The sequence below is a fragment of the Schistocerca cancellata genome, chromosome 8 (assembly GCF_023864275.1).
Source record: "Schistocerca cancellata isolate TAMUIC-IGC-003103 chromosome 8, iqSchCanc2.1, whole genome shotgun sequence".
NCBI lineage: Eukaryota > Metazoa > Arthropoda > Insecta > Orthoptera > Acrididae > Schistocerca > Schistocerca cancellata.
The window spans coordinates 158776315-158798945 of record NC_064633.1 but is presented as its reverse complement, the minus strand read 5'-3'; the positions used below and the strand labels follow the sequence as shown (position 1 = coordinate 158798945).

The following is a 22631-nucleotide window of genomic DNA, read 5'->3' as shown; positions in this document are numbered from 1 at the left end:
TTCAAAGAAGGATATGAGATGAACATCAACAAAAGCAAAACGAGGATAATGGAATGTAGTCGAAATAAGTCGGATGATGCTGCGGGAATTAGATAAGGAAATGAGACGCTTAAAGTAGTAAATGAGTTTTCTATTTGGGGAGCAAAATAACTGATGATGGTCGAAGTAGAGAGGATATAAAATGTAGACTGTCAATGGTAAGTAAAGCGTTTCTAAAGAAGAGAAATTTGTTAACATCGAGTATAGATTTAAGTGTCAGGAAGTTGTTTCTGAAAGTATTTGTATGGAGTGTAGCCATGTATGGAAGTGAAACGTGGACGAAAAATAGTTTAGACAAGAAGAGAATAGAAGCTTTCGAGATGTGGTGCTACAGAAGAATGCTGAAAATTAGATGGATAGATCACATAACTAACGAGGAGGTATTGAATAGAATTGGCACAACTTGACTAGAAGAAGGGATCGGTTGGTAGGACATGTTCTGAGGCATCAAGGGATCACCAATTTAGTATTGGAGGGCAGCGTGGAGGGTAAAACTGGTAGAGGGAGACCAAGAGATGAATACACTAAACAGATTCCAAAGGATGTAGGTTGCAGTAGGTACTGGGAGATGAAGAAGCTTACACAGGATAGAGTAGCATGGAGAGCTGCATCAAACCAGTCTCTGGACCGAAGACCACAACAACAACATCTGCTGTGCCTTAAGATCAATGAATGTCAGCCTGGCATCTGCTTTTCGTACATCTACATTTATGGAGTCAGTCCACTTCAGGCCGCTCCGGGTGCTTAATCGTAGGCACTTTTAGCGGAGTTACGGTTTCGTGCGATTTGTCACTCACAACATAATCGTACAGGAATGTATGTATTCCACTATTTATGTGCAATAAGTTACCTTTTTTTTACGTCCAGTGTCAACTGTCAATCCGTGCACCAGTCGTTGATCCTTTGCTGGTCTACCTGCATATCACTATGGTCTTTTGGCGTTGCATCCTGCTTAAGGCACAGCATATAATGAACACGAAATTGGTGCTTGGTGTCTCCAAAGCATAAAATACAGATATGAATATCAACGTGTGTGGAAGCTAGTACGGCCTTCCCAATATCACTTTCTGATATATGAAAGGAGATAACATTTGATGAATTTTCAAGATAAGTTAAATAGTAATTGCATATTTCCGACGGTTCTAACGAGCGGCAGGAAAGAGTGTCGGAAAGTCCAAGGACGTTAAAAAGTACACTTCGACCGAGCTGATAAGCGGAACTCATATTTAAAGTGATCGGTAGGGAGCTTAAACTTGAAACTATCATATATATTATTTCTCAAGTCAACATCCATTTTTCTGATCACATGCTAGTCGTACGCGGATGAAAGTGGTAAGGTTAGAGAGGTTTTTTAACAACGCATTACCGATTTTGAGCTAAAACTATGTGTAGAAAATTTTAACATAAAAGAGACTTTTAATTGTATAGGCAAAAGGGCATCATGGATGCCCAGCCTCATACCTATATTTTACGAATCTAACTTATTAATCACGAACAAGAGAGTCCATTTTGATACCGTGTTATTACAAATGGCTCTGAGCACTACAGGACTTACCATCTGAGGTCATCAGACCCCTAGACTTAGAACTAAATAAACCTAACTATAAACTACGGACATCACACACATCCATGCCCCAGGCAGCAGCGCGGTTCCGGACTGAAGCGCCTAGAACCGCTCGGCCACAACGGCCGGCTTCCATAAAGAAGAAGAATCGCCACACACTGTAGAGCGGGATGCACCACTGATGTCATACCTGGGACAGTACTGAGCTGACAAGTTACAGACAGAGGCGGGCACACAACACTATGACGAACAGCTGGACGTAAACAATGTCTTCATTAGCATTTTCTCAGATAATATCAGCCGATTTTTCTTGCATTGCCGGTCAGGGTGGCCGAGCGGTTCTAGGCGCTACAGTCTGGAACCGCGCGACCGCTACGGTCGCAGGTTCGAATCCTGCCTCGGGCTTCGAATCCTGCCTCGGGCATGGATGTGTGTGAGGTCCTTAGGTTAGTTAGGTTTAAGTAGTTCTAGGGATTGATGACCTCAGAAGTTAAGTCCCATAATGCTCAGAGCCGTTTTCCTTCAGTAATTTTCTTCATCGATGAACTCAGGACTGTCCAAAATTGTTCTTCACACTTATGGGCAGCATCTGTAATACTGTTATTTAAATTTCCTGCACTTTTACACGCAACAACAAGAAAGGGAGGGGTAGATTACACATGCGCTTTTCAAGCGTCTTCGAGAAATCGATTTTTATGTGCGTTTTGAATACCATACGAGAGAGACAGTCGTCGAGCAGCCAAGTTTGCTGAAACCTGATAAGAGAGCTGATTATAAGTCAGGAGTATGATTTGTTGTAGCGGTACAAATGTTTGATGCAAGATTAGAAAAAAAATATGGGATTTGTCCACAGCTCGCCTTTATGCCGCCTTAACTCTGCTGGGGACACTTTCAATGAGGTGTCTGAATCTCTGTAGAGGAATCGAAGCCCATTCTGCCGGCCGCTGTGACCGAGCAGTTCTAGGCGCTTCACTCTGGAACCGGGCGACCGCTACGGTCGCAGGTTAGAATCCTGCCTCGGGCATGGATATGTGATGTCCTTTGGTTTAAGTAGTTCTAAGTTCTAGGGGACTGATGACCTCAGAAGTTAAGTCCCATAGTGCTCAGAGCCATTTGAACTATTTTTTTTCTTGCATTCCCGCCGACGTATACGCCTCGTCGCCGCGCGTGCGTTGAGGGAAGAGAATTAATATGCGGGTGTGTTTAGTGGTGTGTGAGCAGCCCCAGAGGCGGCCCCTGGTACTGGTAGCTGTCGGTGTCGGGCACTCGGCACTCCGGCAGGTCGTTGGCCCCCACTGCCGCTGCCGCCGCCGCCGGCTGGGCCGACTGCAGCGGTGACTCGGCGACCCGGCCTTGCATCACGGCGCTGGTCGACCACTGCGCCATTCAGAGAGGTTTCTCAACGCCTCCAGCCGGTTCCCTCTGCGCCACTCCTCTCCCATCGCAAGCGACACACTCGTTTTTCCCTCCATTTTCTTGTTCGTCGACGTGCCGGAAGAGGCGGCAGTATTTCTTCAGTGTGGAGTGCTGGAGGTGTGCTAATCGTTTCGTTGCGCCACGTTTGAGTGTCGATGTTGTAGCATTTCTCTCTCTGGGAGCCATACCATTCCTCCTCACGCTTCACATGGCAGTTAAGCGAAGATACAATAGCAGACGCATTACGTGATATGTTGGGTGAGGTATGAACAACTTCGGTGAGAAATTGCGCGAACTTTACAGTGTTATAATCTAATTGTTTGCCGTGATGGAAGATGGAGAAATTACCCTCTGGCCAGCGCGCCAAAACTCACATTTTCATTCATTAATTATTAATGAAGTACTCCGTCTTCAGGCCACAAGTTGCCCATCGGGACCATCCGACCGCCGTGTCATCCTCAGTTGAGGATGCAAATGGGAGGGGCGTGTGGTCAGCACACCGTTCTCCCGGTCGTTATGATGGTATTCTTGACCGAAGCCGCTAGTATTCGGTCGAGTAGCTCCTCAATTGGCATCACGAGGCTGAGTGCACCCCGAAAAATGGCAACAGCGCATGGCGGCCTGGATGGTCACCCATCCAAGTGTCGACCACGCCCGACAGCGCTTAACTTCGGTGATCTCACAGGAACCGGTGTATCCACTGCGGCAAGGCAGTTGTCATAATTATTAATTAATTATTACTCATATTTTGGTTCTAATCGTAGGAGAAAACCTCTCAATAATAAACCACCCCCAGGCTGTCAAATTTATTTTCAGTATTTATTTTGAAGAATATTTGACTGGAGAGATATTGCTTAATCAGATTGTGTGTGATCGGTCCTCCGCTGAATGACCACCCATTGAAGGGATTCGTGCTACCAAGTCAGTCGTTAAGGAATGACAGAACAGTAAAGCCATGAAGGAGGGGCTGAAGTCTTAAGTGAAGTAAAGTGGAGTCGCATTGTGCAGCTACTCTTTACGCGCCAGTCTCAAGTAACACGGCGAACGATGGAGTCTTAGTAGATAAGCCGAACTTTACAGTTCATTGGATTTCACTGAGCATACAGAATCACAAGATTGTCACCACATCACAGACTAATTAAGCTTAGGATGTTAATTCCGCAGAAGCGACATCCATGAGTAAACTGGATTCCGTAATGCTTGTTGGGAAGAAAAGGAAGAAAGACTGGGTTTAACGTCCTGTCCACATCGACGGAGTACAAGCTCAAATTGTGTCAGAGATGGGGGAGGAAATCGGCCGTGCCCTTTCAAAGGAAGCACCCCGGCATTTGCCTGGTGCGATTTAGCGAAGTCACGGAAAATCTAAATCTGGTTGACCGGACTGGGGTTTGAACCGTTGGTGTAAAGAGCTTAAAAACTGGACGATTGAACAGTGGAAAAACTTTGTGTGGAGTGACGAATCACGATATACAATGTGGCGATCCAATGGCAAGGTGTGGGTATGGAGAATGGTCGGTGAACGTCATCTGCCAGCGTGTGTAGTGCCGACAGTATAATTCGGTGGCGGTGGTCTTATGGTGTAGTCTTTTTCTTTATGGAGGGTCTTGCACCCCTTGTTTTTTTGCGTGGCACTATCACACCACAGGCCTACATTGATGTTTTAAGCACCTTCTTGCTTCCCACTGTTGAAGACCAATTCGGGGATGGCGACTGCATCTTTCAACACGATCGAGCACCTGTTCATAATGCACTGCCTGTGGCGGAGTAGTTACACGATAATAACATCCCTGTAATGGACAGGCCTTCACAGAGTCCTGACCTGAATCCTATAGAACACCTTTGGGATGTTTTGGAAAGTCGACTTCATGCCAGGTCTCACCGACAGACATGGATACCTCTCGTCAGTGCAGTACTCCGTGAAGAATTGGCTTGCATTCCCCAAGAAACCTTCCAGCACCTGACTGAACGTATGCCTACGAGAGTGAAAGCTGTCACCAAGGCTAAAGGTGGGCCAACACCATATTGAATTCCAGCATTACCGATGGAGGGCGTCACGAACTTGTAGGTCATTTTCAGCAGGTGTCCGGATGCTTTTGATGACGTAGTGTATATGCAGGTTGATTTATCTAAATGGGGACCTGCTGGATGAGGATAAAAGATCTTTGATCGTGACAAGGCTGCTGGCTCGCTAGCCTGAGGTAAGCCAGACAACCACGCGGTATATTCTCCTCAACTGCCACTACCCGTATCATTTACAAAGCACCCAGGACTTGTCAGCTACGGGCTTACCTCCACAGCGGCGATTTTGTCACTGATTCGTCGCACAGGCAACCATAGTTCTGCGTTTTCTGTCATCTTTCTATTCACATATGATGCCATCTTCATGAGGTACGCTACCGCCAACCTTCACAACTCCCCTCCTCTGGGCTATGGACAATCCCCGTGCTATGGCGGCAGAGAACCATCTGCACTTGTTCACCTTCAGTCTATGAAAGGCGGTTATTGGTATCTGCCTAATGGACCAGTTATCGTTCCAGAGCCCCTCATAGACGATGCATTTCTGCGCTTCTCGTGGGTGATGCTGCCTCCTGTGCTGAAAGATGCGCCTTTGGTGGTAATGGTGCTCTGGGTCATTGCCCTTTCCACTGTAGAGCTAAAACACTAGTACATACAGAAGTATCCCACTCACCTGCTGTGTTCTCATGGGTGTTATCATTTACTGAAACCTACAATGACAAAGCTCTTATCTCCAGCTTCAAGAGAGTGTACCTGGGCTTGAAACGCATTTCCGGCCACATGTTTATTGACCTTTCATGCTCCTCATCCTCAGGATGGCTAGGAATATCGAGAATCTACTGTACAGCGTACGATAGGAGTTACTGGGCCTGTCATTATGCGTAACTTATTTTTTGAAATTCCCTCGTATGTGTCAATGCGGTGTGTGTGTGTGTGTGTGTGTGTGTGTGTGTGTGTCCGCAATACGTGCATCACGTATTGCAACAGATAGTAACTCTCACCTTAATCTCACCTTAATTTACAAATTTCTCAGAGGATCTACTGCTGTCTTGATCCACTAGCACTCCTGAAAGAAAATAGCATTTACTTAATTCGGGATTTTAGTGTGCTTCAGTTTCCTATCCAATCTGACTCCCGCTTTAATATTTTATGGTAATGGAAATGTGCGTTTGCCGTCAATGGCCGGAAGGCCCCTTGCGGGGCAGGTCCGGTCGCCTTGGTGCAGGTCTTATTACATTCGGCGCCACATTGAGCGACCTGCGCGCCGGATGGGGATGAAATGATGATGAAGGCAACACAAGACCCAGTCCCTGACAGGAGAAAATTCCCTACCCAGCCGGGAATCGAACCCGGGCCAGTAGGACAGCAATCCGTCACGCTGACCACTCAGCTATCGGAGCGGACATTTTTCCTGGTGATCTAATAGAACCCATTTCAATCCCCAATGATAAAAAATGGCTCTGAACCAGACGGGCCCGAGAAACCTCGCCTCGTAATTTGAAACTTTAGAACACTTTTTTCTTGAAAATGAAACCATGGAACGCATTTTTTCTTCAGAAACACGTCCACCGTTAAATTAATAATCCTGTTACGTATGCACTGTCTTTCCCACGTTCCGTTTCGTTGCCAGACGTCTCCAGAGCTTCACCGTATTGGAAGAAGGCCGCTGTTTCCGCCCGTGATTCAGATTGATACTCAGTACGAAATAATTGTCTTCTATTTGAAGTTTTGCTGACAGGACCTGCACTATAAGCAAGTAATCTTTTATGCTAGCTGTGTCACAGAACACAGTAAAATAATTGATGAAGACATCAATGTAATTCTTGCCATTAATAACGTTATCTAATTATATTGCTTTGAAATTTCACGGCCGCTTAACTTTATATGACTCCCTAAATTTGCGACTGCCCTATATCATTTCATCAAAGTTATAAGAGGAAGAGTAGAAGCGTACAACAGCCTCACGGTAAGGACATTACCTCTAAGTTACCGCGTTTCCCAAACAGTTTCCTCTTTCTGAGCAATCGAAATTTCGGGTGTCCTTATACGGCCTACAAACCAGTTACACGTCCTTCGCTTTTCTGTGAACCCATATAATTTTAAATACTGAATTATAAAAATGTACGCATTTCAAGACTCGTCCGCTTCCAAGAGTACCAAGTTTTATGCTGAAAGAAAATTGTCTCAGTCAACAATACGTCCAGTCAACTCCATCACTCAGTTACTGTATGTGGTGAGCCCTGCGTATAAACGTTTTTAGTCCAAGGCGAAAAACAGTATCAGCGCATTATGGGCTACGACTGCATGTCCAGAAGAGTTGGGCGGGGAACATAAACATGTAAATCCAGAACAGTCCTCTGTCCTTCAGGTTGTCGATCTGAGCGGCAGGCACTGCGAAGGTTATTGCCCTGGGAATGCAAAGACATTCAGTGAGCCAGACCTGATTCTTCGCCGATGCTGCTGTTGCAAATGCCGTTGATCAAACGTCGACAACAATGTAACAGACACTACATTAAAATGGCTCAAAATGTTCACGTTATTGTTACAGTTCCAAAATGACCATTATGCTTCTTTCGAAAGTCTTTGGGGAAAGAAAGTGGAGAGAACTTGTTGTGGCTACTTGACACAGGACTGTATATAACGGTATCGTACAGGTTAATTACACGGTTTCAATATTCTTCACTTTGACGGAGACAGGTAGTGTTAGTAATGGTCTACAGGTGATGCATTCTGTCACTCACAATCGTCTATGAAAAAGAAAAAGGGAAACCACATAATATGTTGTTTCCCTTCTCCGTGGAACGAGTGTCGATAGCGTATACTGAACGAATACACTGCTACTACTGCCAAGCAAATCAGTAGTCGCAGAGCGCTGCTCGGCAGGATTACGCGTAGTCAGTTACAACCATACAATATTGCTGTCACAGACTTCCAGCTACTGGAGTGCCACGAGAAAATCGATACGACATACGAGAAGGAGATAAGTTAATCTTAACCGTTTGCGGTCACAGCCTCACTAAGGCCTCGGAACCAGCGCTAAGGTAAATCAAAAGGTCGAAAGAAAATAACAACAAAACTGGTTTCTGATGTGCACAGAGCGCTCATCGACACATTGTGCATTGTACACCTCATCGGACGGAACCTGTAAGTCTCAACTGTAGTGTGGAAGGATAAAAGACCCGCGCTTGCCCATGGCCAGTTACATATATGGGTGAAATCAACTAGGCCTTCCAAGCGGAGCTGTGAGAATAACTAAATCGTGTCTAACAGAGAGAACGTGTAAAGTCCACATAGCAACAGAAGCTTCAGAAGCAATCGCCCCCAAAGCAAGCGTCTTCCAAGGAGGTGTACTCTTTCTACAGCTTATTTATCTATTTGTTGTATGGCTTTTTGACACTTAGAAAAAAAGAAAATCATGCAGTGTAGAGCATAATATTTACAATATAAAATCTTATAAACAAAAACCTAAAATATTTATGTGAACTATCGACTTTGGAGTCGCCAGCAGGAAGTCTTCTCGTCTTCCATCGTATTATATTGTTGAATCTTCTTCTGTGAGTCCCTGATGGTCTGTGGTTCTCCGTAGTTACTAAGCGCAGACGGTTGCTCACCTCAATTGTGTAAAAAAATAGGCACATCTGCCGTGCTGGGTTCAGCATTGACCTTGTCTTACGTGGTTCCTGGGTGATACATGGCATGTTATTATCTTGTTGTCCAGTCCATTCTTGAGTAATTAGTAATGTTGAAATCATCTTACACAACGATTCTTGTTGTTATTGTTGGGAGTCGTCTAGAGCGGAAGTCGGTTATGGCTTGCATATTCGACATCTTGATGGACTGCTAGGTTTTTACTATCCAGGCTCTTTTCGTACTCATTCGTGAGATCATCTCTGCGAAGTTGTTGAGAGTGTGAAATGTGGCACAGTACATGCGTTGATTTAGTAACGCCAGCAATCGTTCTCATGGCGTTATCTAGTTGGGCACCTATCTCTTTTGCATATGGGGTGTTTAGCCGAACACGGGGATAATATTCAGTGGTTGAGAAGAAGGTAAGACCCAGAGCAAAAGAACGTAAGTTGGATGCTGATTCTCCTCAGATTGTACCACATAACTATTGAACGATGTTTCTTATTTTCAGCTTTTCGGTTGTTTTGTTAGATGTTCTGTGAAAGATAAAGAGTTCCATCAACGGTTACCCTCAGGTATTTTGGTGTGTTACTGTGAGTGAAGTCGTTTCAGACTTCATGTTGAGTTTTATTCCGGCGAGTTAATTATTTGTGTGTCAAGCTAGTTCGCAGACGGCTACACATGCACCCTGGGTAACGTCAAATCAACTAGCAAACACTAGCGGTCAAAAAATCTTGGAGTCTCCTGACCATAAGACACATTCTACCGGTGTAAGGAGACCTACAGTTTAACGTGCAATCCAAAACACGTGTCGTTCCTGGTGACCTTCAGAGGTAAAGCCTAGCAGACTGAAAAAAAACCAAGGTTCTACCGGGATTCGATACCACGACATCTCAGTTTCCAGTCAATACTTTACCGCTAGATGGCCTATAAATAAGAATTTCGATCCCAAAGGCTATTTACAATTTGTACAGAAACCAGACGGCAGTTATAAGAGTCGAGGGGCATGAAAGGGAAGCAGTGGTTGCGAAGGGAGTGAGACAGGGTTGTAGCCTGTCCCCGATGTTATTCAATCTGTATATTGAGCAAGCAGTAAAGGAAACAAAAGAAAAATTCGGAGTAGGTATTAAAATCCATGGAGAAGAAATAAAAACTTTGAGGTTCGACGATGACATTGTAATTCTGTCAGAGACGGCAAAGGACTTGGAAGAGGAACGGAATGGACCAGTGTCTTTAAAGGAGGATATAAGATGAACATCAACAACAGCAAAACGAGGATAATGGAATGTAGTCGAATTAACTAGAGTGATGTTGAGGGAATTATATTAGGAAATTAGACACTTAAAGTAGTAAAAGAGTTTTGCTATTTGGGGAGCAAAATAACTGATGACTGTAGAAATGTAGACTGGCAAATGGCAAGGAAAGCGTTTCTGAAGAAGAGAAATTTGTTAACATCGAGTATAGATTTAAGTGTCAGGAAGTCATTTCTGAAAGTATTTGTATGGAGTGTAGCCATGTATGGAAGTGAAACATGGACGATAAATAGTTTGGACAAGAAGAGAATAGAAGCTTTCGAAATGTGGTGCTACAGAAGAATGCTGAAGATTAGATGGGTGGATCACATAACTAATGAGGAGGCATTGAATAGGATTGATGAGTTTGTGGCACAACTTGACTAGAAGGGATCGGTTGGTAGGACATGTTCTGAGGCATCAAGGGATCACCAATTTAGTATTGGAGGGCAGCATGGAGAATAAAAGTCGTAGAGGAAGACCAAGAGATGAATACACTAAGCAGATTCAGAAGGATGTAGGTTGCAGTAGGTACTGGGAGATGAAGAAGCTTGCACAGGATAGAGTAGCATGGAGAACTGCATCAAACCAGTCTCAGGACTGAAGACAACAACAACAACATTCACATAGGATAACAGATAAAAAAACTCGTGGGCTTTTAATCAGCTTGAAACAAGTTGATAGCATCCAGATGAAGCAAGGAAGAAAATACAGTCAGGATGAAATGCATAAAAACGAAATGACTTGTATTTAACCGAAAGTAATTACGATCACGAGAATAAATTAACAGTGGCAAGACCCGTGGAAACGAGAGTATCAATTGACGGCACTAGATCCCGGCGTGAGAGGAAGCACGACAATTTACTCGTCTATTTCTAGAACACTAAAACAGTCGCTCAGTCATTCAGTGCCGGTAGCAACTTGGCTATCTAACGGCTTTCAGAAGCAACAAAAATTTATCTGTGAATACCTCATGTAATTACTGACTGGATTTAAAATTTTAAAATGCTGTCATAATCTAGTCATTAAGAGGTACCATCTTATGTTACAGGTTTGACACTTAAATCAATTATTAAAGTTAGAAATTTTATACGTCTTGAGGGTAATTGCCTATACTGTATTCATCAAAAATTTGAGAATGATGGCACTTAGCGACTATGGACAAATTTTACACATAATTTCAAACCTTTTCGGAACTTTTGCTGGCTGACATCCCCCAACAACACAATGAATCGACGAAAAGGTTAACGATACTACATTTTCGCTGTTCTTGCAGTCAAAATCAGTAACAGCCATAACTTTTTAATTTATTATTATTTTTATTAACGCTATTCCCAACACATTTTGCACTCATTGTATTACATCACTGTACGACACATATTTCAAGACGTATGATGTCATAAAGTTTGAGATGCGTGAGAAACAAGCTTTTCTTGAAACAGAGCACAAATAACCCAGTCTACACTTATCCAGTGTTTGAGAACCCTTAGCGACTGTGAACGAACTTTAAGAGTAATTGAAGCTGTTTTTCGCACGGGAGTTCTACTCTTTAAGAAGCCCTGGGTGAGGGCGGTTACTGGTTGGACCGAAACGTGGTTACCACCTTTTATTTATTTGTTAATTGCTGTTTGACGTGCTTCCTACAACATATTAAAGTCCGTATTTCAAATTTATTTTTATTATTAAAAGCGATATTACATGAATAACGCTGAGATACGTGTAGGAGATAGTATCAACAGAAGTCCCTAGACCGCAGGGCGATCGGAAGTTCGAGCAGAATCCGAGATTTCTGGAGCGTTGGCGACAAAAGCTGAGCAGTTCGAGACGCGTGCAAGTGCAGCACTACAATGCACAGGAAGGACGTCTTCAAGGGCCGGACACAACGAGCGACAGATAGCAGCGATGCGTAGCAAGCGATATCGTCTACAATCTGTCGCTCGCATGGGTCCCCAAACACGAGCGACTTGCCAAGTAATTTCAACCAGTATTATGAACGTCAGTGTGGTGAGAAGTTCTGCCACGAAAAATGAACTATCTTTCGTAATAGTTGCAGTGGCTTTCCGTATCCCTAAGAATATTTGCAAAACATAAATTTAAAATAAACGAGAGTTATAATTTATCAAAGTTGTTTTGAACCGCTTTATTTGGTGATTGTAGGTCACTTTGAAGAATATATATTTTTTTCATTGACTGCAAGTGGGTTGTTTACATGTTTCTAGTCGCCAATACACTTCGTTTTATGTTTCTCAGTCCCCAATTCATTAGTCTTACAGTTCATCTGCAAGTCTTTACAAAATTTGCTCCATGTGTCTGTAGTGGTGTTGTCAGTCGGTATCAACACAACAAATTCTCTAACTCTTGTATGAAGGAGAATTAGATTATAGAAAATGACTAAGTACTTGGACGTAACTGTATAACGGATTTGCCCTGAACATTTAAATTAAAATGTCCTCTTAACATTACAATAGGTACGTATGTCAGTCTATTTAGAAGTTAAAAACTTTAATAATGCATATAATTATTTCGGAAAAAACTCAAAATTATAAGGTGCAGCCCACTGTATCGCAACAATTACTACGAACTTGCCAGCAATTCGACTTCTACTGCCCAAACTTCGAAAAGCTAATCACTGCAAAATCGGAGGGCGTATTTTATATTACTTCTTAATATAAATAGCAACTCCGGCTTCAACTTCACTTCTCAGAGAAGTTCGTGTTTCCTGGATAGCTATAAATTGTAACGAAAATTTGTTGCTCGTATTTGGCAAAGTGAAACAAAACAAAAATGTACAACAACGTTTGAAAGACAAACGAGTCGCAGCCATATTACCACGCGCCTCTGTTAACCGGAGGATGCTAAATTCACCGAACTTGGATACGATGTGACGTCATTATGACGTATACACGCTACATCGAAAACGATAGAAACCGTATATCAACTATTCGACTTTTGTGAATTTTCGAGAGGTTGTGACAGGGTAGTGCTGTGCTCTGCGCCATTCGTTTGTGAACAGTAGACTCCAAAGCTGAACTGAGTATATGATGACCTAACACATTGGTTCTCCGAGTAAGAGATCTTTACTGTTGCCATCTTCTGCAAGCTGCATCCAGCAAAAGTAACGAGACTTCTGCATAGTTTAAGGTATCCGCTCATGTTGTGATGCAATTCGTATTTTGCATAATCTCGTCTTAGCAAATTATACTGCTGACATAAACCACATTGACATTGCCAGGTACATGCTAAAACTATTGTGGTTGTATACATGACATAATAAACAGTACGTCTGGTTTATCATACCACCGTGGAATGCTTTGACACTGCATTCAATTATTTCATACGTCAATCAGTACTAGACACTGACCTTTGGTTAAGATTACATTGAGAAATCCACTTCCCCTCGTATTTCATCTCCGGTCGAGGATTTTTCTTCAACAATGCCTCACATTTTTCTTTTTAAGTTCGAAACTGAATCATTCTACACACCAGTCATAACTGGACACTAAGGTACCTGTCTCTGCGGTCCGAGTGTAAAATTACTTGGAATTATGGTTGATAAAAGACTATCTTGGAATGGACATATAAATTACTTAGCTAACAAACGTGCACGAGTTCTCTTTCAGCTACATAAATTAGGAAAAAAAGTCAGCAAGAGTATGCTGCTACAATCTAATATGTACTGACAAGACCAATTGTATGAAACCATACTAAAATGTTGATAGTAAATAAATATTATTTTCGTCGTAAGCATTCATTCAATACAACAATTACACAATCTAATCTGGTCGGGACATAAGAAGACTTCACTTTTTTTACGAAACGTGTTGTCTGTGGTGTTTTCAAGGCCACGGTCAGGAATATTTCTACTAATATCCAGCTCTTTTCCTTTTATTTTGGCGAAATACATATACGCTGCCACACTGAGCTGTTTTCAGAATCGCACATGTCAAACCACTAGCAGACGACAGTTTAGTATCTCGAACGTTCGTAAAAGTCGATAGGTGTGTTAATCGACTAAAGCGTATATACGTCATAATGACGTCACATCATATCCAGGTTGGGTGAACTTTTTAGCATCCTCCTCTGTTAACCAGTCAGGCAGCCATATTGCGTGCACTAATCGCATGCGATCGATGAGATTCCCTACGGTTTCCAACCGACCAGCGATCGACCGCTTCGATATCGCCACACACGTGCGATCTGCGGACCGATCGGCCTCCCATCTGATGGATCGCTGCGATTCGTCGCTCGTGGCTCGACTGGCGCGCGCATGCGCAGCGGCCGGCCGCGTCACTCTTGTCACTCACCTCGTAGGACCAGGTGCAGGGGATGCCGGCGAAGCGCTGCACGCAGCGGCCCAGCTCGACGTCCTCGTGCGTGGTGTAGAGGTGCTGCAGGCAGTACTGGATGTGCGGCGCGACGCGCGCCAGCGTCTCGCGACTCATCAGCACGCCCGGCCCGCCCATGCAGAAGTTCTCGTCGTACTCCAGCGACAGCAGGCCGAACTCCTGCTCGTTGCCGCGGCCCGCCTGCCCGATGAAGCGCGGCTGTGGGCAGCGTTACATACATTGTGTCACTCGCAATTCCACTCTGCTGTGGAGGAGGCGCTGATCGTAAGCCTAGTTTACACGGCATTGTGTTGCGCCACTAGCTGCGTGGAATGAGTTGCACGCAAGTGGCTTCATATTTGACTGTAGACACGGCGACACCAGTATACACTTCAGTTTCGTCGTTTTGTGGGTCCCTGAGTCGTGTCTGAAATGACAGTTTTGGCATCTGCACGTCGCACTAGTTGAGATGGAGTTAAAGCCTGTTGCGTGGAATCGCTGCATAAGAAAAAAAAAATAAGAAACGTGTTTCGATTCGTGACTAGATGAGGAAAAGGCGTCAGCACGATTGCTCAGCATCCTTGCTGGAATTTATAACGGAAGACCCAATAAGTTCTTTTAATTATCTTAGAATGTCACCAGAACTTTTCACGTTTCTTCTAAACAGAGTTTAATTACGCGATAAAGAGTAAAGGTACTGTAACGCATGAAGCACTGTCGCTAGAACTGAAATTACATATCATATTGCAGAACAGTCGGCATAATACAAGATGCGGTTTTAGTTCATTAACACCAATAATTATTAACATTAACAGTAATAATTATTAACATTAACAGCAATACCTATTCGGAGCAGGCCGCATTAAGAAGAGAATAGTTTGCAAACTACTTTCTTGAAGATAGTTCTGAACAGTGGCAATATTTCAAAATCCTAACATATGTGAATGGGGAGTACTGTAGCGACGTTTTAAATAGATGAATGTTCAATAAAGAATGCAGCTTCTTGAATTTGTATAGCCTTTCCTCCTGTCAACAATATTCCTTAACAAAGAGTTGGCTCGTCTTGTAGACGAGAGCATTGCCACAGCTAGAATTACACTTGCTTGTATTTTTCTTAATTCAGTTGTATACGTGCTCCTAACGAAATAAATTTTGCCCTGTAGCTCAGATATTGTCAAACCATCCATATTATGATCGCACATGACGGTGTCAGCGGCAGCAATATGTTGCTTATTTTTGTAATCAGCATCACTGAAATATCATAAACACCTATGCAAAGCACAGATATCAGTAAAGCGAACATTATTCTCCGTTCCCCACTTCATATTTCAGTTTGTCTACACTCTACGAACACACCTAACCTCAAAGCTCATGCAACTATAGTGTCGCCAAAGTTGGAACACGCCCAAAGTGTTTAGTTTCACCAACGAGTTGCGCAAACGCACGGAGCGCATGCGCAGTGACCGGTAGTGCAGTTGCGTGCAACCCAGTATCGCCTTGTAACTACGCTTTAGCCCAGTTTACACGACACTAGGTTGCAGGCAACTGCGCTACAGGCCACTGCGCATGCGCGTTAACTACGAAAACAAGCAGCGACCTGTTGGTGCGCTTGAGATTGGTTGATCTGGAGGAAGGGATCAAACAGCGAGGTCATCAGGCGCTTGAGAGTGTCATACGCGATCTGAACATGGATTCGTAGACAATACCTAAACTGCAGAGCAAAATCCATCCAATTACAATTATAAGAGTACAGACACAAATGAATTAAGAAAAATACTGGTAAGCAAAACATCTAGCTCCGGAACAGCCTACAAGTACAAGGCGAAAATCCCGTGCTTGGAGATGGCCGGTTCTCTTTTAAGGAAAATAGTTGACAAGGGAAAAGGTTGCGGAAATCTGGAAAGCTGAACTGTTTATTCAACATTAATTTATTTAAAACGTCACGCCACTGCTTCCCATTCACAAACTGTAGTATAGATGATTGAAATTACTTTAAGAGTCTTCCAGTGCAGTTTCTTTAAGCAAGGTGGGTGAGCAGCCGAGCTGACGTCTTTTCTTTTCTTTATGCGGACACGGATCCAAACATGTTTCTTATTTTTTTATCTTTTGTCTTGTGCTGCGATTTCATGCAAACAGGATTAATTCCTCCTCAACTCGTACAGCCGCCAAAAGTTTCATTTTACAAGTGACTACGGAACTCACAAAACGATAAAACTGGTGGAGCCGTGTCTACAGACATTTACGAAACTAATTGCGTCTAGCTAGTTGCATGCAACGAGTAGTGCAAGCTAGTTTCGTCGTGTAAACTAGGCTTAACTGTCGCTTCTGTACTTGGAGCTGTCTTAGGTCCCTGCTGAGGATGCGTTACTGGCGGCATAACGGCAAAAATGCTTCTAAGCCATGGTATCCGCACCTACCAATGTTGTTCTTGCTGAGGCAGGGAAACACCACTAACGAGGAGAACACGGGAAGTGCCCTAACCCAATTTCCCAGGAACTTCGCTCCGTGGAAGATGGGTCAAAGAACGAACTCGTTTCTGGGCTAATCCGTAGATACTAAACCGTTCCTGAAAAAACGACGGTCGAAGTTTTCGAGGTATCTCCCAGGTACTTGATGTACCTTAACGCTCAATATCCGCAAGCAATCTAATAGCACAGTGGTTAGTCCGCAGCTCGTGGTCGTGCGGTAGCGTTCTCGCTTTCCGCGCCAGGGTTCCCGGGTTCGATTCCCGGTGGGGTCAGGGATTTTCTCTGCCTCGTGATGACTGGGTGTTGTGTGATGTCCTTAGGTTAGTTAGGTTTAAGTAGTTCTGAGTTCTAGGGGACTGATGACCATAGATGTTAAGTCCCATAGTGCTCAGAGCCATTTGGCACAGTGGTTAGCTTCGCGGCTTCTTAATTTTACATGTACGAATCCCGATTACTAATGTAATATTTGTTTTTCAGTTACATACCCATGTCTGCTGAAGTTTACTAAACGAACGTTTTGCAGTGTATATTGACATAACGTTGTCCTTATCCGTCTACTAATTGTACATCAGATGACTGAATTTTCAAAAATGAGAAAATTATCTGAAATTGTTTTCGATGAAATTCTTGTAGTGTATCATGATTCATAATCAATTGCAGGCGCCAGTTTTCGGAAAAGTGATCCGTTATGCATGGTTTGCTGTGAAATTACTGCCAGCGCGAGAAATCTTCACCAAAGTTAACGACGTTTTGTTCCGGAGTGAGATTCATAGGAAGAAATGTCAGTGTGGCAAACCTGCCTTCGCGTGAAGCTCCCAGTGTTGAATATCTGTGTTTCGAATTTTTTTGGATCGGTATAATCCAAGGGAGTACATCAGATCTTCCTGAGGAATAAACATATGAATAAAATACAAGAATTAATATAAGAAGTGATGTGAGAATGAAATATCAGAATAAGTGAGTTTAAAAAGATGCCATATTCCGTATAATAAATGTGTAATATTTTGGAATCCAGTTCTAGTTTTACAATTAATATAACGCCCTTGCATCCCCTAATTTGGTAAAAAACATTCGTGTAGTTACCTTTTTAGGCACAGGTAGATAAATGGAAACAATAAACATAAAATAAAATAAATAAAAACAGTAATCGAACACGGAACGGAAAATTAAGAACCCACGACGCTAACCACTGAGCCACCATTTCGTCTGAGGATATCACGCGGTAAAAGGTATGTAAAGTACCTGGCAAATATCTCGAAAACTTTGACCGTCGTTTTTTTGGAAACAGTCGAGTATCTACGGATAAACCGAGACACGTGTTCGCTTATTTTGACTCCCCTTCCATGAGTGAAGTTCATAGGAAATCGGGTGATGGCACTTGCCATTTTCTCCTCCTAAGTATCACAAGGGGAAAGCACAACCAGGACACATGTTAATCATCGGACTAATGACATGTTGTTCAGACACATAAAAATGTAACTGTCTCAGTGGAAATAGAAGAAAGCCACTTACTATGAAATCTCTTGAATGGTGGACCTTTATGAAAATAAAATACAGAAATACGAAAACTTACCAGAAATTCTAGCCTGAGATCAAAATTTATTAATCTTCGATTGTATCGTACAGTATAAAGATTCTCGAAACTTGAGGACTGAAATCAACGTTCTGCTGAATACCACCTTCTTTCACTAGCCGAAGATATATACGGATGGATCGAAGACAATCGACGGCGACGATGCAGGATGCGCAAGAGAGGGTGAACATTAATTAAACTGACAAAGTGCAGGGACGGATTCCTGACTGGAAATGGTGGAAAAAGGTCCCATCGACATGTGTCCGGTTATGCATCGTTGCCACGACAGATGGCGCTGACGAATGTAAGTTCCTCTGACCATATTCCGTGTCCCCGTGTGTGTCGCAGGCCGCGTCATTGACGCAGCGTACTGTAAGCAGCAGAATGGTCCGGTACTCATGTCGGGAACAAGCCGAGATAGTGTTTGTGTACGGCCAAGCAGATGGAAACGGCCGAGAGGCAGCACAGCTGTACCAGAACAAGTACGCGCGCACACCCACCCACACACACACACACACACACACACACACACACACACACCAGCCACAACATTTCTAGGCCTTTACGGGTGATTGTGTGATCATCGGTCCTTACAGACAGACCAACGTACAGAGAGGCGACGGACTGTGTGTACACAAGATCTGGAGGACCAGGTTGTACAGCGTATTGAGATGAACCCTAGGACAAGCTCCACGCAAGTAGCTCGCCAATACGATGTAAGCTAAAATACTATTATGTGTATCTTGCGAGACAACCGCTACTATCCCTGTCACCTGCAACGAGTGCAAGGATTATCGACAGCGGATTTCCCTCTACGGGAAGTATTTTGTCGATAGTTTTTGCACCAGACCATCGCAATTATAAGATTTCTATCATCAGTCCTCTTTACTGACCAAGTAACCTTTACCAGCACTGGCATCAACAGTCTGCACAATCGCCATCCGTGGGCTACAGACAAACCTCGGGGAATGCTTGAGGCGTCTCATCTGCATCAATGTGTGGGCAGGGATTCTTGGCGACCACTTACTTGGACCGGTTAATATTCCACAACGCCTCGACGGAGAAACATACGTGGACTTCTTGTTTGAAAATGTAGCTTTGGCAATAAGGCACGTTATGTGGTTTCTACAGGACGCAGCACCACCCTACTTCCGTATTACAGTTCGCCGACGCCTCAACAATATCTTCCCCGGGCGTTGGATAGGACACGGAAGCCCTTTAGCATGGCCTGCTAGATCACTCGACTTAAACCCCCGAGTATTTACGCCTGGGGTATCTGAAAACCGTTGTGTATGCTGAAATAATTCTTGATGAGCACGCCCATCAACAACGCGTTCACAACGCCCGTGACGCTATTCGAGTGCGAAAGCGTACGGCAATCTATGGTACGACGTGTGAACGCGTGCATTGCATCGCAAGGAGGCCACTTTGAACATCTGTTGTGACATGGATGCGACGCAGCTCTGTACTGTGTTCCGGGACGATCTGTTATCGTAGCACGCACACTGTCCATTTCCGGACACGTGTTCGTAGGACCTTTATTCCTCCGTTTCCAGACAGAAATGCATCCCTGCAGTTTATCGTTTTAGTAATACCCACCCCAACCCGCCCTGTTGGCCGTGCGGTCTAACGCACTGCTTTCCGGGCGGGAAGGAACGCCTGGTCCCCGGCACGAATCCGCCCGGCGGATTTGTGTCGAGGCCCGGTGAACCCGCCAGTCTGTGGATGGTTTTTAGGCGGTTTTCCATCTGCCTCGTCGAATGCTGGCTGGTTCCCCTTATTCTGCCTCAGCTACACTGCGCAAACAAGTTCTCCACGTACACGTACACCACCATTACTCTACCACGCAAACATAGGGGTTACACTCGTCTGGTGTGAGACGTTCCCTAGGGGGGTCCACCGGGGGCCGAACCGCACAATAACCCTGGGTTCGGTGTGGGGCGGCGGAGGGGTAAAGTGGACTGCGGTAGTCGTCGTGGGGTTGTGGACCACTGCGGCTGCAGCGGGCACGGAGCCTCTGCGTCGTTTCTAGGTCCCCGGTTAACATACAATACAATGGAATACAATACAAGACAATATCCACCCTGTATACGATCCTGCAGAGAATTATGAAACCATATACTTCTTACCTAAGAAGGCAACAATCCACTACGCGGAAGCCGTCGCAATTAGGAAAGCAGTAAAATACAGCAGATCTTACATACGAAGCAGTCTGGTAATATTAGCCGATTCACTAAGCGTACTAAAGAGCCCCTAAAAACCAAAATCTAACAAAAGTGTGTCGTTTATAATTACAGATGCTATTAAAGAAATCGCTACAAATAAGTAAACTGGGCATGGTGACATCATTCACAATGAAATAGTACACAGCTTATCAAAACGAGCAATGAACTAAAACGAAATCCTGAAAGACAGACTCCCTTTCCAAGAAATGAAATGAAATGAAATGAAATGGCGTGTGACGAGGGCCTCCCGTCGGGTAGATCGCTCGCCTGGTGCAAGTCTTTCGATTTGACGCCACTTCGGCGACTTGCGCGTCGATGGGGATGAAATGATGATGAATAGGACAACACAACACCCAGTCCCTGAGTGGAGAAAATCTCCGACCCAGCCGGGAATCGAACCCGGGCCCTAAGGATTGATAGTCTGTCGCGCTGACCACTCAGCTACCGGGGGCGGACTCCAAGAAATGATGAGCTTAATCAATTAAAGGAGGTAAACGACTGGCAGACGTAATGGCATTCGACTGAGATTTTAAAAAGGGTGCGTTAAGGCCAACTGCAACCTAAAATAGCATTATTTCCTTGGTTTATCGATTGGAATAGAAGAAGGCTATTCATAACAACGATATCACTTAAATCATGACAAACTTCCAACCCACCTCCTTCGAACGTGACTGAAGGAATCTCCATTATGTGATTGAATGAAGAGGGGGGACGTGAACAATCTACTAGTCTCGAGTGCCAGATACAAGAAACAATGAGCATCTTGTATCCGAACATTGGTTAATGCAGAGGGTCCCCCTCCTATATTGGCCCCAGTGTTGCTGTTAATCTATAAGAATGAACTACTATTAAATGTGGTTTTCCAACACTTAAATATGTGTGATATAACTGTCTAGATATATTATGTACATGATGTATGGATATTTTGTACGATGCTATGTTGTTTTATTATTACGCTCTAATTACTTTATTAATAGTTTCTAATAATGTGATGTATTAATCACTTATTCATAACTTAATCTTTTTGCTAGTTGCAAATAACTAAACCCTTAATACAACAACCATTAGGAATGATACTACGTAAAATGTGATGGATAACTATATGGCGTTGGTCGAATGCGGGAAAAAAAAATCCGCAGGAAACTCATCATTGCGTATATTATCAAAATCACTCAGACGTAAACACACAAGAGTGTCTTGCATATAGATGCATACTTGAAACACTACAAGGGCAACAACAGAACGACTCAAAACTGAATGGGTCCATAGAGTCCATTGGTTGACTTCACTGACTTCCAACAACTTACTCCATGGATACAACAATAAGCCATTGATGTAGGTGTCACCCGCACTTAATGTATCCAATACATTCGGTTGTTCAAAAATTCGTTACCTCAAACCGGCAATCTCCACCGGCATCCATTGCAGAGAAATCTAATCCGCACGAAAATACTACATTTTTAGAAAGATGACCAATGAATACCACTCATTTTCATGGGCGAATAAATGGCCATATGTCGCTCAACTTACTGATCGACATTAGGAGCTACCTACCACAGACACCATGCAGTAAGAAAAATATTGCATTAGTAGTGTATCTCAAGATTACAAAAAATTTTCGATATTGCATACAAATCACATTTTTTACGGGGTGGCAGAAGGCATCACTTTTCTGACTGGTTTGATGCGTCACGACTTCCTCCATTGTGCCAACCTTTGCATCTCACAGTAAGACTTACACCCAACATCCCCGACTATATGTTGTATACAAGTGTCCGTGAAATGTGGCGACGAACTTTGAGGGGCTGTCAAAGGTATCTTGTTAAACAAATGGAGGGTAGGAACCCATGTCCGGGAACGACATCCAACGACGCTAAAGAGCGTCGAAGTTACAGTGCTGCTGTCTGCCACTAGGCCACCCCTTCGGAAGCAAATGCGACTTCGTAAGCTGCCGGATCAAGGTTGAACGACTCTTAATGTTGTTTGTTATACAGTGATCATGCGCGACTGATTGGCACGATCGCCAGTGCAGGAGATGCAGCTATCTGCGGCGTAAGAAGGCCATGTCTCCGCAAATGCTATGCTC

At 43.8% G+C, this 22631-nt stretch overlaps 1 protein-coding gene across 1 annotated transcript in view; it reads right to left on the bottom strand.

Moving 5' to 3' along the window:
• Positions 1–22631, bottom strand: part of LOC126094655 (chondroitin sulfate synthase 1) — a 335383-nt gene that overhangs the window by 255089 nt on the left and 57663 nt on the right. Inside the window, exon 3 of the mRNA XM_049909158.1 lies at positions 14259–14498. Within this exon, the coding sequence (XP_049765115.1) occupies positions 14259–14498 (240 nt within the window). The remainder of the gene's footprint in view (positions 1–14258; positions 14499–22631) is intronic.